Source organism: Amia ocellicauda, chromosome 3 (genome assembly GCF_036373705.1).
Source record: "Amia ocellicauda isolate fAmiCal2 chromosome 3, fAmiCal2.hap1, whole genome shotgun sequence".
Taxonomy (NCBI): domain Eukaryota; kingdom Metazoa; phylum Chordata; class Actinopteri; order Amiiformes; family Amiidae; genus Amia; species Amia ocellicauda.
In genome coordinates, this window is record NC_089852.1 from 46,879,371 (window position 1) to 46,896,197 (window position 16,827).

A 16,827-nucleotide genomic window follows, 5' to 3' on the forward strand; every position below is an offset into this window, starting at 1 on the left:
TTTATGGGCTTTTCACCTCCGTGGCTACCATGGAGTACTATCCCCTAAAGGATTATCAGATTATTATATTTTAATACTGAGTAATGTATCTGCTGTATATTGTACTTAGATGTGATAGCTCAGAATATGATATTGTATAATTTAAGGTAGAAGGGCTGTAGAGACTTTAACAGCACGGTTTTCTCCAAGTCTAGGTTACCATGTTTATTTCTGTCCCATGGCTGCCAACACCACCCTAATTCACATTCAGAGTTTACAGGAAAATACACGGCCTTGTCCATTAGCAGTTGACTCAAAGGCACACCCAGCACATCTCTTTAAACAGCCTGCCTCTCTGGCACGCTTCCACACGGCAGAGTGCTCCAGCTTATTCTTTCAGCAACTGCTTTTTTATTTTCCCCCTGATTACTTGGTTTTGTAATGCTTTTATAGCATGTTTACTGTGCTGCAATTCGAGCCCCTGGAGAGCTGATACACAAACAGTATTATTAATTTAAAAAAGGCAGGTAAACGTGGCGTTATGAAATCATAGTTTTTCACACCTCTTATTAAAATGAGTGTTGTTGTTTTTTTGAAGTCTGATTCATATGCAGATTCTCAACCTAAGCTCGAGGATACGAAACTGCTAGTGTAGGTGTGTGATATCAGTGACTCTGATCTGAAGTATTTACAGAGCTAAATTTATTATCATCATTATAAATATTAATTCACAGCATGGATAAATGAAATGAAAAGAAAATACAGCATGATTACATAGTGGCTACCAATACAAGGTCACTAAAAAAACACATTCTCCCTGCCGACTGGCACGAATAGAAAATGGTGGCTGTTCTGGAGGGAGGCTCTGTTACTGACCGGCCTGCCTGGCTCTTTCAGAGTGTGCACTGGAAAGAAGCCCTGAACATCCTCAAGCTGGTGGTGTCTCGCTCGGCCAGTCTGGTGCTGCCGGCCTACCCCCACAGCGACCTCTCCCACATGGACATGAGCCGCGTGTGGGACAGCTCCTCCAAGGCCCTGCCAGGAAAGACCCTGGAGTTTCACTTTGACATTTCGGAGGTACAGTACCACCCTCCTCTGTTGTTTACATACAGCCAAACTGCAGAATGCTTTATTTGTAGAAAATAGTTTGACCATAACTAAACCCAAAATGACCTTTTATTTCATCCACATTTGAAAGGCACTGTTTCTTTCCTGCTTCTTGTTTTGTTTCGTTTTTTTCCTGGAAATATTTATTTTGGAGTCAGACACGATGGCCCGCTTCTGTTACTGTTGTGTGCACTTGGGGGGTGGGGGGTTTGAAAACCCAAACAGTGAAACTCAGAAAGAGATCTTAAAGATACACACGCATTAATGTGTGGGAACCAAACTGAGGCTATTCGTGCGGTTTATGAATTCCAGGAAATGATGTCAGTCTTTCACTAGCCCTTTGTATCTCACTCTGTAAACGTCTGGAGAATGTGCGGCTGTATGGTTTGGGAAACCAGCAGAACGCTACAGCTTCAATTCAATTTAAATTGTATTATATTTTTTTTTACAAATGCCTCGAAGATATTTTTTACTTCATTTCACTTTTTTTAATACAGAAAGTGAAAGTCTGTTGTAGGAGATGGTAGGGATCTCTTTGTTTAACTGCAGGTGGCAGCAACCAGTTCAGAACTGTTTCGGATTTGACAGTTCTCCTTCCTCTTCATGCCAGCTACTGTACGGTTTATTTGAAACCGTTCTGCTGGGTTTTGGGCAATAGAGCGGATTCCCATCGGGCATTGAAACATTGATGAGCTGTTCGGTAATTAGCCTCGTTAGAAGGGAAGAAAAAAAGAGAGAAAGAAAAAGAGTTCATTTATCAGAAAGAGGTTTCAGAAATTAAAATATTCATGGACTTCAGCTTTTCTGGGCTGCAGATTTCGGCTGCCGTGTGTGTGGGGGCACTGACAGTTTAAGTGTGTGAGTCTCTGCTGTCTCCCCCCCCTCGACAGACTCCGGTAATTGGCCGGAGATACGATGACCTGCAGGGCTCGGCGGGGCGCGACGGCAAGAGCAGGGCCATAGCGGTGACCCGAAGCACCTCGTCCACCTCCTCCGGCTCCAACTCCAACGTCCTGGTGCCAGTGAGCTGGAAGAGACCGCAGTCTTCACAGGTAGGGGATAAACTCCTGTCCTCCAGGCTGCAGCTCCACTGGGGACACTGAAATGCTCAGGCAGCTATACAATGTGGGCTTAAGGGCTTTTTTACACATGTGAATGTTTATAAATATATGTATATATTGGTGGCAGCTTTTTTGCATGTGCTTCCTCTTAGGGTAACATGTAGAAACAGTGCTATTTACATGCTGTTTTTTCCTTACAGCACTGTGGTTGTGAACACACAGCAAAGGAAACACTGCAGGCTGCTTGTATTACACCTGATATGCTCGTTACATAAACGAGTTTCAACAGGAAGCTTGTTATTCAAGTGGATAGAAAAATGTTGTAGAATGAGCTCCAGTGTTCGTACTTCCTGTTCATTCAATTAGAACTGTCACTTTGTGTGCGTGCAGCAGGAATAGTCTTAAATTATTGATGGGGGTGCTTTTAGGGATTTTTTTTTTTTTTTTATGTTTTGCAGTCTGCTTTCTTTTGATCTGACATCTAATGTCCAGGCTAATAACAAAGACCTGTCTTGTAAAAATGATGGAGCGGTGTTTCATTGAGACCTTGTTTGTTTTCCAGAAGAGAACGCGTGAAAAGCTGGTCAATGTGCTCTCCTTGTGTGGACAGGAAGTGGGACTGACCAAAAACCCTTCGGTGAGAATACTGCACCTCCGTGTGCTCATACAGCCATTGTGTTCAGTCCATCACTATCATACCAAAGTCTGGATTGCTAATCAAATATTTAATTGCCACCACAAGAGTGTGTTTTTTTTTCTTCCCACTGTAGTTTAATTGTATTTTCCATGTAGAAATCGGCATATGGATAAACACGAGTGCTTTACTGAGCTTTACGGAGATTAGCCGCTGAAGGCATTATTCAATTTACAAACCAATTTGTTTTCTAAAGCATTAAAAAAATAAAAATAAAAGTCTGCCATTCCAGAAAATGACTTGTCCATAACAGCTTACAGCCTATTATGTCATTTGTAACAAAACACTCCCCATTCGAGCATTTGTTTATGTTCGCACTTGCCACAACTGGCACACATTAACGCTGCCTGTTGTCTTGCAGGTGATTTTTTCCTCTTGTGGGGACCTGGACCTGATCGAGCACCAGCCCAGCCTGGTGTCCTCCGAGGACGGCACCAGAGACCAGGACAACATGGACGACACCACCAGTGAGCAGCAGTTCAGGGTCTTCAGAGACTTCGACTTCCTGGACGTGGAGCTTGAGGACGGAGAGGTAGGCCTGGTGTTTTTTTATTTGGGCTCATCCTGCAACACTCTTTCCAGTCAGCTTTTCCTCATGGCAAAGCAGTACAGAAGCAACAAATCCAGCAACATCAGTTTTATTGCAGCTTATTTTGTGACCTTTTGTGGGAAGAGAAGAAAATATTTGATGGGTTAAGGTTTTGAAAAACCCTAGGAGAGACATTTTAAGCATACACCTCTTTCAGTAAAGCATGATTGTATTAAAGTACATCTTGATGATGGTGTGCTCTTCCCAATTAGAGGGGATGAAATCTAAAGATCGGTTTGTTTTGATCTCCATTTTAGATTTTTTTTAATTGTAATTATTATTGTTAAAACTGAACCATATTTACAATACTCTTAATTAAAGGCCATGGCATTCTCTATATATCTGTTAATAGTTTGGGACATTGTTGTAAATTGTTGCTCTAGAAGTAAACCATACTCTGCATTACATAGTTTGCCTACGGAGATGCTTTGATGGACACAACGACCCATTTTTTAAACAAGAAAACAGCCTTGTCTGAAATTGTCTGTTTTTCTTTACAAACACCAGAATCTGCTGGACAATGCATTTGGAGAGTTTTGTAGGTTATATGATTCATCATTTACATTATAATAACATATGCCAGCAAAAACACATTAAGTAGTGTGACAGAAATGGATTTAATAAAACAGATGAATTGTGGTATTGTCTATATATTGAACTGGAAAAGAATGATGTATTTATTTCATTCAAATATTTTTTGGGCAAACTACATCTGACAGTGCATGTACTGCTAATGTGTCTGTCTTTATTGCCTTTCTGTAATCCTCTGTAATGTGGTTTCTTTTTCTGTTTTTGTTTGTGCCATCCAGGAGCTTCAGGTAAGTTCAGTCATGTTGAAATTGTGTGCTGAGATGGAGAAGTGTGTCAGACATACAGTGGTCTCATTTGTATAAAAATCTGCTGTTTATGTACCTTTTATATAACTGTAAATGTGGCATACAATTAAGCATTCAATGCATGCTTGTATTGTGACTGCTTCTGGGCATTGCCAGATAGTTTTATTTTTGCTGAAGAAGGTGAGAGTATTGCAATAAAGCGTCTTAGCATTTTAATAATTAAGATTAGGAACTAATAGTCACAAAATGCATGCCAGCAGTAGGTCATTTTTTAACAAGTATAATGCAAGCTGCCTTTCCAGCATTCTGCTGAATACATGTGCTTGCGTGTGTGTCGTAGGGGCTTCTTTTCTCATGATAACGACTCATGCCTTGTGCTTTTAAGAAAAGGAAGCTGAGATGAAAAAACAGATAAAAATGTATTTTCTGAGGCTTTCATAGGAACACACTGAACACTGTCCTGATGATTGCTAATATTAGTGCGCCACTTTCGCACCTGTCTCGAAACCAGTGAACAGAGGAACACGTGTTCATCACCTTCTGTTGTTATCTAGGGAAAAGATCAGAAGTGAAGTAACACCTGTGAATTTTAAGGCATTTATGGATTTTCTTTTTTTTCTAAATTCAGATCTTTAGAGCAATTAGAAAAGCACCAAGACTTAAATTCAGTCACTTATCCTCAGTGTGTTTTATTGATGTATTATTGTATGTAATAATTTATATATGTAGCACTATAATGGCAAAAGTCAATTTAATAGCACCTAAAAGGCAGACACGAAAACAAAACCATGCAACGCCGCTCTGTAGAAATAATCTGTTCATGCCAGCGACCGATACTGAACACATATAATCCAAACACTTTTAAATAAATCCTGAAAGCCCAAATCAATTTATTTCAGTATGAAAACAACTGTCATGTTCAGTTCAGTGTTTAGTAAATGTCCCTTCTGGCCAACCTACACATCCATGTGAAGGGAAATTATATGTTTAAATTAAACATGCACAGGCTACCACACCTATACAGACTATACGAGTGGGATTAAGCTATGTATTCGAAAATAGACCTCTTCCCTAGAATATGTAATAGACTGTGATTCCTGACTCAGACAACTGTTTGCAGTGTAAACATCTTTATCACTCATTTGCGTAATATGATAACCAGCCTCTACTGAAATGCTGAAAAACAAATACTGAAGCATTGATTTTATTGTAAATATCAAATTAAAAAAAAAGTCCTTAAAAACTATTTTAAATCATATAAAACCAATCTTTGCATTTACTACATAAAGGCAAGTCATTGGTAGTCCTAAGGCACATCAGTTCTTGTTTTCACTGTACTTTTTTATACTATAAAGCAATTCAGCTTTTTAAACTGAATTATTGCCTCATGCAATTTTCTTTGTGTATGATTATATCCAGGTATTTGGCAGCATTTTAGCATGTTTGACTTCACAGCTTCCTTAAACAATTTGATTGCTGTTTAAAAAATGTATCAAAATGAGGTAAAAATGTTGCAAGTTAGTCAGCCATTAAGGTGACATACTGATTTCCAGTGGGGCTTTGCTGAAAGTGTGCAGCGAAATGACAGCTAAGGGTTGTGTCCTTATATAAGTGACCTGGCATGGAAACTGCAGAGTCTAGGGATTAGGAATTGTAAATATTTAATCAGCAGGACAAGCTCTTAATGGACCAAACTCTTGTCGGGCTTTTTTCTTTTCCTTTTTTTTGGCTTTGTTTGTTTTTGTGACATGTGACAGCATCAGTTGCTACAGTGTGTCCTTCCGGGAGAGCTTCTCCTTCTCGTCGGCCGGCCTACGTGGACAGGCGGCGGTGGGTGCGTGGGTCAGCGTGGCACCTCTCAAGGCTGTGCTCTCTTGCAGGGCGAGAGCGTTGACAACTTCAACTGGGGCGTGCGCCGTCGCTCGCTGGACAGCCTGGACCAAGGGGACCTGCAGCTGCTGGAGGACAGCCAGCACTCAGGCAGCACCCCCAGCCTGGGCAAGATCAACCACGAGGACTCGGACGAATCCTCCGAGGAGGAGTCCCTCACTGCCAGCCAGATCCTCTCGCACTCTCAGCTTGTAAGTCGCCGCTCTGCTTTCGACATTGTTTCTTGTTTGTTTTGGTCCAGTACCTGAGTTTTTCTCCCTCCAGCTCTACTACCATTCTCATATATTCAACCAATCAGAACACACGCAGTGAGTCACTCAGTGGCCCTGCCACGAATTTCCAGAGTCCCCTGCAGGAAATGTGCTGACCCTATGTGCTTACTAAGAAATGGGCTCTCTGCCAAGTGCTGCCTGCAGTGCAATGCTATAAGTATTTCATATGGCGATTGTCAGCTACTGTGTGGTCACTATAAATGGCATATCATGTAGCAGGCATCATGTTTCTTGCTTTGTCTCTGTCTCTCCGTCCCCTAAAGGGTGCATTCTTTATGTGCTGTGCTGTGTTTTATGGTGCAGTTTATTTATTGGGGTTATATCATGGTTGAAAGATTGTCAGTTGCAGATCTTGCAGATCCATAAGGGCCTTTCTACTCACTACTGGAACCCCTTCCTCCAGCAAATCATTTTTCACAGGACCAGTGAAAGTTCAGCTGATCTGTAACCCAGTTCCCTTATTTCATTGCAGATCATGAACCTTTCTCCCTCTGAGGAGACCAACAACATTGACTCCTTGTCCACCTCCTTTGACACCACCTCCGCCGACCCCCACTCTCTAAACACCAGAACTCCTAGTTTCGAAGTCTCTCTCCCCGAAGACTCAAATCAGCGGGTGAATAAGGGGTTAAATGTCACAGAGCTGTGGGGGCACGCTAGCGCGTATCGCATGTCTATGATGGAGTACTTTGCTGTCGCTGCTAAAAGAGATGTTTAATAATGGGACGCTCTGTGAGGGTGGGGAAGGGGGGTGTGTGGGGGTGGAGGTTTTGGGGGGAGAGGGATTTTTGATTGGTGATTTTGAGTGTTTTCCTTACAAAGGACTTGACAGGGCCTTCCCTTTCTACTTTCTATTAAAAAATGCATGCAACAGCAAATGCTTATGCATTAAAAAAACACCTTTACACTCTTCATTTCTGACTGATTATATACCTCTCTGTTTTCAATACTAAGCTTTAGTTGACTTTGTGTTCTGTGGGTTTACTGTGCTCTCGGTGGCTGTGGGGAGGGCCTCTTGCTTACTCTTTCAATAAGGCAATGTGCACAACAATTCTGTGGGCAGCTGCATGCAAAGAAAAAAAAATGGGTATGCGGGAAACAAATAAAAGAGTTGTACGCATTGCCCTTAGCCTACAGATTTGAGTACGTGACCAGAATACTAAGTTCTGGTGTTAAAACTTTGCTGAATTGGCATCATTTAAGCACTCCTGAGTGCCTAAAAAAAAAAACGCAACAAGGAGTGACTGTCCTTTGGAAGAGGTCAGTGAAACCATTAATTCTTTTAGTTTCTACTAATAACCTTACTCAGGAATGACATAAACATATTTTTTTCCTTGTTAAATTACGACAGTAAAACTTGTACAATACCAATGCTGTTTCCATAATGTTATTATTTTGTGCATGTGTATTTGTTTTTAGTTTTTTTTATATATCTTATTTGATTATAGTAATACAATTGTCAACTTTAATGCTCTGCTAAGTGCTGCCTTGTTACAATAAATGGTGCACGTTGTAGTTCTCTTCAGCTGTTAGTGCAGCTAGTGGCTAATGTAAAAGCAGTTGTTGGTATTGATTGCAAGATATGCCTCCCCTATCACTGAGCCTGTGTGTCTCGCTCTCCCAGGCTGAAACCTCAGCTGAAGACGAGGACACCAACGTACACGAAGACGACCTCTCTCTGTCTGTCAGCGAACTGCCGCCCGGCTTTGACTGCAGCGATAGCTTCACTCTTGATATGGCACAGGGAGAAGACAAGGGGGACATGGATCTCGACCACTCAGGTCTGCCAAGGTATGGAATTCAAGAAAAGCTAAATTTAACAGCTTCCAGAGTGCTTGGGACTTAATTTTGAAAACTTTTGCTCCAGTAGAACATATGCTTCTGAGATTTAGAACTATATAATTTGCATATATATTTAAATCACATGATGAACTCACCAATTGCAGAGCAGCATTTCCAAATATTCCAATAGAATGGAATAGAATTGTCATGATGTACAAATTCTTTAGTTACCAGCTATGTTTCAGGACATTTAATGTGAGTGGTGCAAGTGTCTTTAATTTTCACTAAAAACATATTTGTGTGTCTAATACTTACTTGTGTTATATAATAAGTTGATTGGTCGTGTGAAGCATGCCCTGTGAAATGGCAGCCTACGAACTATATCAACCACTCTAAAATAGTAGATCCTGTGTTTGTGTGAGTAACCAAACAGTTTTGGCCGAGAAGATAAAAGCGTACTGCAAACAAGCGTTCTGTAAAGTAGGACACCTAGTATGTGATGTTCCTGTGGTGAAAGAGCTGTCTTGTGTTGTCAGCTTTGGAGACGAAGAGAGGGACGAGCTCCACGGGGCCCGGTCCACCCCCCCGCCCTCTCCCTTCTTCTCCGCCATCCTGGCTGCCTTCCAGCCCACAGTCTGTGATGACGCCGAGGAGGCCTGGCGCAACCACATTAACCAGCTGGTGTTTGACTCCGACGGCTCCTGCGCTGTCTACACCTTTCATGTGTTCTCTTCCCTGTTCCAGGTAAAACACGGGCCGCTGCCGTCCTCTGAGCTTACAACAAAGCACATCAGTGGCTGTATGTCAGGAGGACACTCAAACTGGGTTTACAGGCTAGCTTTGTCCCCACAATCCTAAAATATGCAGAAGAAAAGTGAGAGACCGATCTCAAGCTTGCAGCAGAGTTGGTGACTTAGTTATCCTATTTTAATCCATATAGCACAAGGCATAGAAAAATAAACCGACTATAAACACTAGTACGGGCTATGGCTGTATGTTGTACATATCGTCTCATGTAATGTATCTTCTAGATATTTTTTCCTCCGTTTTGTTTAGATTGTACCCATAAGGCACAGACTGTAAAACAAAATAGTGGAGAATCACTAGGCAGGTTAATCATGTAAAATAATAAGACACAAATTCTTGCAGCATACTTCTGCAATGATTAATTTACTTTACTTTAGTTTACCAAACACAGCCAAGAAGTTCCACGTCTCTTCAAGCACCATTGCTTTTCACTTCCAAGGAAAGGAAAACAAAATACTTGGAACATACAGAAATATACATACATATATTATGTGGTATCATAGTTTGAAATGACTGTGTCTGGACCGGCCTGTAATTTCTAAAAGATAACCTTCCCACCTTCCTTGAGATGTAATCTTGTAATATATGTGTGCTTCCCAGAACATTCAAAACAAATTCTGCTCCCTGACCTGCGACGCCGCTGGTTACCTGGGCGACGGCCTCCGAGGAATAGGGTCAAAGTTCGTGAGGTCGTCCCAGATGCTGACCTCATGCTCCGAATGCCCGACGCTGTTCGTGGATGCAGACACTGTGAGTGGAGTACAAGTAATACTTGCCTCACATCAAAATCTGACTTCATGATTTAAATATCTTTCCACTTTCCTAAAATAATTCCTATACATTTGGGCACACACTGCAAATTCCACTAATTCCAGAGCCCTAAAGGCATGGGCTGAGGGTAAGCTCAAATCCTTAACAGATGTGAAAATAATATCTTCTTACTTGTCAGGAATGCATCATTGTAAGGAATAGGACCTCTGATTGAGAATGTGCTTTCTCTCTCGAAATATTAAAGCCTTATGAGGTACTACTAAAAAAACCACATGATATCTAAATGTGTTCCTTACATTGCTGTTCTTTGTATTCCAGATCATCAGTTACGGGTTATTGGAGAAAATGAAGTTTAGTGTTCTGGAGCTGCAAGAATACTTGGACACCTACAACAACAGGAAGGAAGCTGCGATTTCAGTAAGTACTGCGTCTGAACGGGTTTGCAGTGATTTCTCAGGCCCTTCATACAATACTCAGTGTCTGGACTGCTGACCTCACTATCCAAGTGAAGTGCCTCTGAAGGATATTAGCAGACAGGACTCTTCACAGGGACGATCGGTTGATAATGGAGACTGCCTGTCCCTATGGATTTGTTTATTTGCATCTGTGCACATAATGATACAGAAATACCTTTGTGATTGTGACAAGCTGTTATCAGATCTGGACTATATAAATAATCTGTGGCATTATGTTGAGAGCAGGTAAGACATAAAAGAAGCCCCAACAACTCCTGGATTAATTTCACCCAAAACATCCAGTTGCTTCTCAAAGTGTCTGCATCTTTCTGGCTCAAAGTAAAATATACCGCTATATATATAGCTCACTGGGCACCATAGTGACACTTCATAAACCGAAGCCATAAATCCTCCACCTCGGCCTCGACCTCATCTTCGCATACATAACTGGGCAGGTGACACACAGCTGCTGGAAACATGAATGGCATTATTGTCCTCATTGCTCGTGGTTATTAACTCTAAACTGTGTGTGTCTGCGGTCTCTTCTGCTTTCCAGTGGCTGAGAAACTGCAAGGCAACCTTCCCCAAAGGATCGGGGGACGGTGTGATCACATGCCAGCCGGGAGACTTCGAGGAAAAGGTACAAAACCCGACTACTTTCCCCATTCTGACAGTGGGAATGTACACTTGAAAGGCAATTTTGTGTTGCTGTAGTTGTATTGGGGGTGGGATGTATTTCTAATTGTAACCTATGAGTAAAACAAAAAACAAATTAGTAGGAGGAGTGGCATACTAACAAACTTTTTCCAATGATATTTAACAATTACATAATTTCCCACCAAAAATACTCCAGTTTTACTGAAATTGCAAGCTAAAAGACTGTCTCTGCACCATAACCTACTAACATATCTTAAACAATCACTAAAGCCTCTTTTCTACTAAAGGAAAAATAACTGCTAATGTCTACAACGTCATTAAGAGACAAACAGAGTGTGTCAAAGTACAGTCAGATGAATTATATTGTAATGAAGTGCATTACAGTTATGCTATATCAGGTGATCTTATACGTTTCCCCTACTTTTCCTACGATGTTCACAATCACTCTCGGGTAGTTCTGTGAGTGAAATATTTTTCATTTTCTCCTACCTGTCTGTACTTGGCTTTGAGCTTGTTTGGATAACCCCAGCTGCCAAGCATTACATCTATCTCCTCATCCCACTCAGATCTGTTTGACAAGTTTGAATTTTGAACTCTGCTGGGCAGGAGAGAGCTGTCCAGTGAAGGACAACTCAGCAGTAGACGCAGAGCAGGTTTAAATTGTGCTAAATCTGTCCGATGATCCACAGTTCATCATTAGAATCTTTCAGGTGGCCAAAAGACACCCACCAATGCTTCAGTCCTGTTTCTATACAAATGGGAGCTAACAGTCCAGTGACATTTGTAAACTGCTACGCTAAAGGGAGAGTAGACACAATCTGAAGTAGTGTTTTTCCCCAGCAGAGTACCTGCTCATGAAAAAAAGCACGTTTGCCTCCCTGCTTTGCTTGACACAGACTCATGTGAGGGAACTCTCTACAGCGTTTTTTAATGCAAACCTAAAGCTGTCCTCTCTTTGCATGGTCTCTCTAAAATGGAAACACTTTGTGACTACTGCTAATACTGTTGTCTTCTCTGCTCTACAGCGCATGCTTTTCAATGATTTCTCTATATTTTCTTCCTCTCACCTTTGTTTTATCCTGTGACATGCTCGCTGTGTAGCAAATGGAATCTCTGGCAGTAAGTTCAAAACATGTTTTTCCAATAATGGTATGTAGTAATGGCAGTAATGGTATGGAGGGAGTAAGAAAAGATTGTCTCTATAAATGGTACCTGAGGCTTAGCTGCATTGTTATATTATTGAGATTGTATTGGTCAAATCAAACAGAAATACTGTCAAAACATGCTCTTTTTTCTATTGGGCTTTGCATTAACAGTTCTGAAAAGAGAAATGGATTTTCAAAACCTTGAGTTCCAGTGCTCACCATTTGCTAGATCATAACGGGACTCGTTTACAGAAAACACACTGGGCCTAAATGTTTTGAAGATGAGCTTTGCACTTTACCTTACTAACTCATTTGTTTGTCTGACCAAGAAAACAATCGCAAAGGGGAATAAAAATGAAAATAAATCTTAAATATTCTGTGACAAATCTAGAAATGAACTAAATAGTTTTGTTTGTATTATCGTTGTAAATGACAAGATGTAAAGGTCTTGGTGAAGATTAATTTGTCCTACTAGTTCTGCTAAGTATTTTGAATATTGACATTCTTCCCTGAGGAAGGCAACTATACACATTTCTGGGACTCCAACAGGGTAAAATTACAGCTCTACCCTATGCTCCTCTTTAAATGTTTGTGTAAAAAAAAAGCAATGTCATGTTAATAATAAATGTATGACTGTGCAGATGTTTTGAGTGCGTGTTAATCAGAAAGCTTTCTGTTTGTTTTCTAATTAGCAACTGGAGCTGTGCCAGCGGTTATACAAGCTCCATTTTCAGCTGCTGCTGCTTTTTCAGTCCTACTGTAAACTCATTGGACAGGTCCACGCTATCAGCTCAGTGCCAGAGGTATGCGGGTTTATATATTCTCCTTCCTCATAAACGCACTTTTCCTCACCTGTTACAAAATGCAGATTCCTGTACGACTTTGTGCATTAAATTAAGTGTTATATTCATGGAACTCTTTCATTTTGTTAAAGAGTGACAATCTCCTGTGTGTTTCCTGTTCTCCCCCCCGACCCCCAGCTGCTGAACATGTCCAGAGAGCTGAGTGACTTGAAGAGCAGTCTGAAGGCGGCGGCGGTGTCTGTGGCCAGCGATCTGGCCGCCCAGGAGAGCCCCTGCTCAGAGCCCACCTTCGGCTCCTCAGAGGCGGCCGTGCAGGCGGTGCTGGAGTGCCTGAAGAACAACGAGTTCACAACCGCAATTCGCTACATCCGGGAGTGCCGGTGAGGCCCTCAAGCGCTGGCACACACACAGGCCTACTGCGTAAAGACGGGCTTCAGTGTGTACACACAATAAACAGACACTGTAAATGTGAAGGATCGATGTACAGCCACAACCTGACTGTAAAGGCACTGGTCGTTCATATTTCATTGGTTAAACTCCACACTTTTTGTATCTTTCTTCTTTTGTATTTGTCTACAACTGAGATTGGATTTACATCAGTGAACTAGATGTCTATTATATAAAACAGTAAGCTATTTTTGGTCAGAAACTCACCCCCTTTCATAAAACATTTAGGAACAGGAACAGAAGCCCACAATCCACATCCTGGTATCCCTCCCCAGCCCTCTGACACTGTTTTCTTCCTCCCACACTGCAGGAGCGTCTGGCCCAATGACATCTTTGGAGGCACCACGGAAGACGAGGTCCAGACGCTGCTGAACATTTACTTCAGGCACCAAACCCTGGGTCAGACGGGCACGTTTGCGCTGGTGGGCTCCAAGCAGGACCTGTCCGAGATCTGCGTGAGGCTGATGGAGCTCAACGGGGAGATCCGGGACATGATCTGCAGGGCCCAGGGTTACCGGGTCATCACCACCTTCCTCCCGGACTCCAGCGTGTCCGGCACTAGTCTCTGACAGGAGGGGAGGCGGTCCCGGCTTTTGCTCCTGCCTGGAAGTGCTGCCGCTGCGGAGAGCTGCCGCCCCGCGTCTCCTCCTACGTGGAAAAACTCGGACACGCCGTCCTGACGCTGCTCGGCTGCGTGGGATTTCCGAGGGCAACGTTTTCGGGGCTTCAGACATGCAGCAATACCGTTGGAGCGAGCGCAACGTGAAACCCCACCCGACCTAACCTTGGCTTTTATTGCACTAATGTTATTTATTACGTCACAGGGAGGCGGCTACCACTTGCTACTGAGATTAATGACTTCCACACCTAACAAGGATATACCAAAGTTATATTAACTTATTCTCCTGCAGAGAGTTACGATTTGAATTGTTTGGGGAAACGTGCAATGCTTCTCTCAAGTGAAAGACTTTTACTGTACTATAGAAAGAATGTTTCTGGATTCTAGCGCTTCTGGCTACTTGAAATCGAACTGAGCAACAGGCAAAATGATGCTACATATTTTTTCATTGCTGCGTGAAAGCTGAGAGCCTGTGTATATGTGAAGCAGACGGTAACCGGACTACCATTTACCGAACACTGTACGTCACCAAACGAGCACGATGGGTCGAATTGCCTCCTCTCGTTTGTAAACTCTTAATGTATCGGTTCATCCATTTAAACACTGAACTATTTAAACACACTGCAAAGCTACTGATCCTCAGAACTAGATACTATTTTGTTGGGCTTCTGTCACTTAAGCTTGTTCCTCCTATTTTATACGGGCATTTGCTTTCTACCATGTAGTCAGATGCTCCTAGGATTTTAATTAGTATTACAAAGAAAGCAAATGGTATTCAACTTCATTTTGGGATAAAAACAAGTGTTCACATCCACTACTAAAACTGCCAAGCATGCATATTTCATGTACTCAGAATAGATTTATGAATGTAATTCATATCTATTGTAACTCAAAGATGCATCTGTATATAGTTTAAAAAAAAAAAAAAAAAAAAAGGGAGCTTTGCTCAAGTCAGTAAGATTTTATTTTTTAATTTGTGCAGGCAGATTACTGAAGCGTGCATGTAAAGAGAAGAGTTGCACATTTTTAAAGCTTCCATGAGGAAGAGTATCAATGTATTTTTTTTCCACCTTGTAAATACCTTTACAGCTTTTGTGAAGTAATTTGGGTTGATGTTCTGTACACTTAAGTAAAAGATATATCCCATTGCATTTGTGTGTTTTGTTAGAACGTCTCAAAGCACAAAACCATTTAACCAGTGTGTTGCTGCAGGATTTGATCACGCCATCTTTTCCCCCCACCACCTAGAGTTCGAACAAAGCCGAAATCAAGTTTGCTTTAAATTTAGTTTATTTCACATTTTTATTTAAATTTTAAAGATACAAAAATAAGTCAGCTTATCCAATAAACAGGTTATAAAAAGAGCCATTGTAGAGTAGAGAAACCTGTGCTTAAAGAAAGGCCAGGAGGCTTCAGACAATGTATTTGAAGCTGTAGGTTGTATCGCAGGAGAGGCGCTTTCCCTTGCAGCGGCCGCACAGGTCCTGGCGGTGGGGCCTCTTGATGTCGATGTGCCTCTTCTTCATCACACAAGCACAGCGAGTCTTGGTGCAAATCTGCAAAGTTGGGAAGTTGGTTTGAATCCCCTCCCCAGTTCTCAATTTCCAAAGCAAAGAGCCAAGATGCCAAGCAGGGTTAAAGCAGAAGCATTTTAGAAGTGCAACAATTTAATCTTGGTAGCAACCAAAACAATTCCAAGGCAGTGAAAGTCCAAATAGCGGTCTATTGGTGGGATAACCCAAGTTAGAGCACAGACCTTTATTAAAAAGGGTTGCAAGTAACAAAGCACAAACCAGAAGGGGGGCATTAATCCACTCCTTCATAACTACATTCAACAGACCTGGCACTGGATGGACTCCACTTTGTAGGGATTGTACCCCTTCTGGCATTTGCGACAAAGCTGCTTGAAGTACACCTGTTTGAAAGGGGAAAGGGGTATGCCAAGTCAGTTTACACCAGTGTACGATTGGTCAAGCCACATTTGGTTTTGCATCCATACCTTGTTGGTTCCTGAAATGCACCACACGTATGCACTTTCCCAGCGGATGTTGCACTTGCTGCAGTGGAAGAACCCGTACTTCTGCTCCAAGAACTGGCAGATTATACAGGTGTAAGATTAAGAAGTCACAGGACGATTTACTACATGCATGCTAGGGCTCAAAGTCACTCACCTGAAATTTGAATTTATTTTGTTCTTGGGAGCCACTAGATTCCTTCCCGATCTGCGGCTGGCCGTGCAGCACATCGCCCGTGTTGTCCCTGACCGCCAGGGAGGGGTTTTCCTCGGGCGGGTCGTCCTCCTCCGTCTCCGAGGAAGCGTCGCTTTCGGCCTTTTTCTCCTTGTCCGTCAGGGTGAAAAACCTCCGATCAAAAACCGGCGAGTAGATGGCGATGGGCCGGGAGAAGCGGACGTTGTTCACCGGGGTCAAGGGCATGAATCTGGGTTTCATGGGACTCATCGCCGGGGTCCTGGGAGGCACCCACTTTCTCTGGCGGTAGAAGAGCGTCTTGGGACCGAGAGAGCACTGCACGATGGCGTCAACCTTGGGGTTGACTTGAACCCCGATCTCCTTCGTATTGGCTTTCCTCAGCCGAGGCGTGAGGTTCGGGTTAACCTGCGACAGGATGGCCTTCAGCTGAGCTCTTTTGCAAATATCCAGATAATCCACGGCTTCGGGCGCCATGTATGTCGTGCCCTTTTTATTCCAGTTCTGATGCTTCGGTTTTTGGTTGTGATTGTACGGGCCATAGCCGGGATAAAAATTATAATTATACGGCGATAATATAAACCCGTCCATCGCAGTCAGATGCGGAGCGCCGGTCTCGCCGGTTTAAATAGCGACAGCGTCTCCTCCAGCCCTGGGACCGGTGACGCGCTAATTGACTTCCCCACTTAATTGCACATTACAATTG

At 42.5% G+C, this 16,827-nt stretch overlaps 2 protein-coding genes across 12 annotated transcripts in view; one reads left to right on the forward strand and one right to left on the reverse strand.

The window, feature by feature from the left end:
- Positions 1-15,065, forward strand: part of fryb (furry homolog b (Drosophila)) — a 96,605-nt gene extending 81,540 nt beyond the window's left edge. For 8 of the 11 annotated variants that reach the window (XM_066699731.1, XM_066699734.1, XM_066699723.1 and 5 more), the window contains exons 48-62: positions 877-1,056; positions 1,977-2,138; positions 2,710-2,784; positions 3,203-3,373; positions 6,147-6,347; positions 6,901-7,044; positions 8,053-8,219; positions 8,747-8,954; positions 9,618-9,767; positions 10,107-10,205; positions 10,800-10,883; positions 12,002-12,019; positions 12,738-12,848; positions 13,026-13,228; positions 13,606-15,065. In XM_066699731.1, coding sequence (XP_066555828.1) covers positions 877-1,056; positions 1,977-2,138; positions 2,710-2,784; positions 3,203-3,373; positions 6,147-6,347; positions 6,901-7,044; positions 8,053-8,219; positions 8,747-8,954; positions 9,618-9,767; positions 10,107-10,205; positions 10,800-10,883; positions 12,002-12,019; positions 12,738-12,848; positions 13,026-13,228; positions 13,606-13,864 — 2,232 coding nt within the window. In that variant the 3' untranslated portion in view covers positions 13,865-15,065. The other 3 variants (XM_066699726.1, XM_066699733.1, XM_066699732.1) reach the window with 2 other exon arrangements.
- Positions 15,066-15,186: 121 nt separating this feature from the next.
- zar1l (zygote arrest 1-like) lies at positions 15,187-16,735 on the reverse strand. The gene is made up of 4 exons (XM_066700289.1): positions 16,086-16,735; positions 15,914-16,006; positions 15,755-15,829; positions 15,187-15,470 (listed from the first exon to the last, which is right to left on the reverse strand). The coding sequence occupies exons 1-4, from the start codon at positions 16,710-16,712 to the stop codon at positions 15,327-15,329; spliced, it is 939 nt and encodes a 312-aa protein (XP_066556386.1). The 5' UTR covers positions 16,713-16,735; the 3' UTR covers positions 15,187-15,326.
- Between the last annotated feature and the right edge of the window lie 92 nt (positions 16,736-16,827).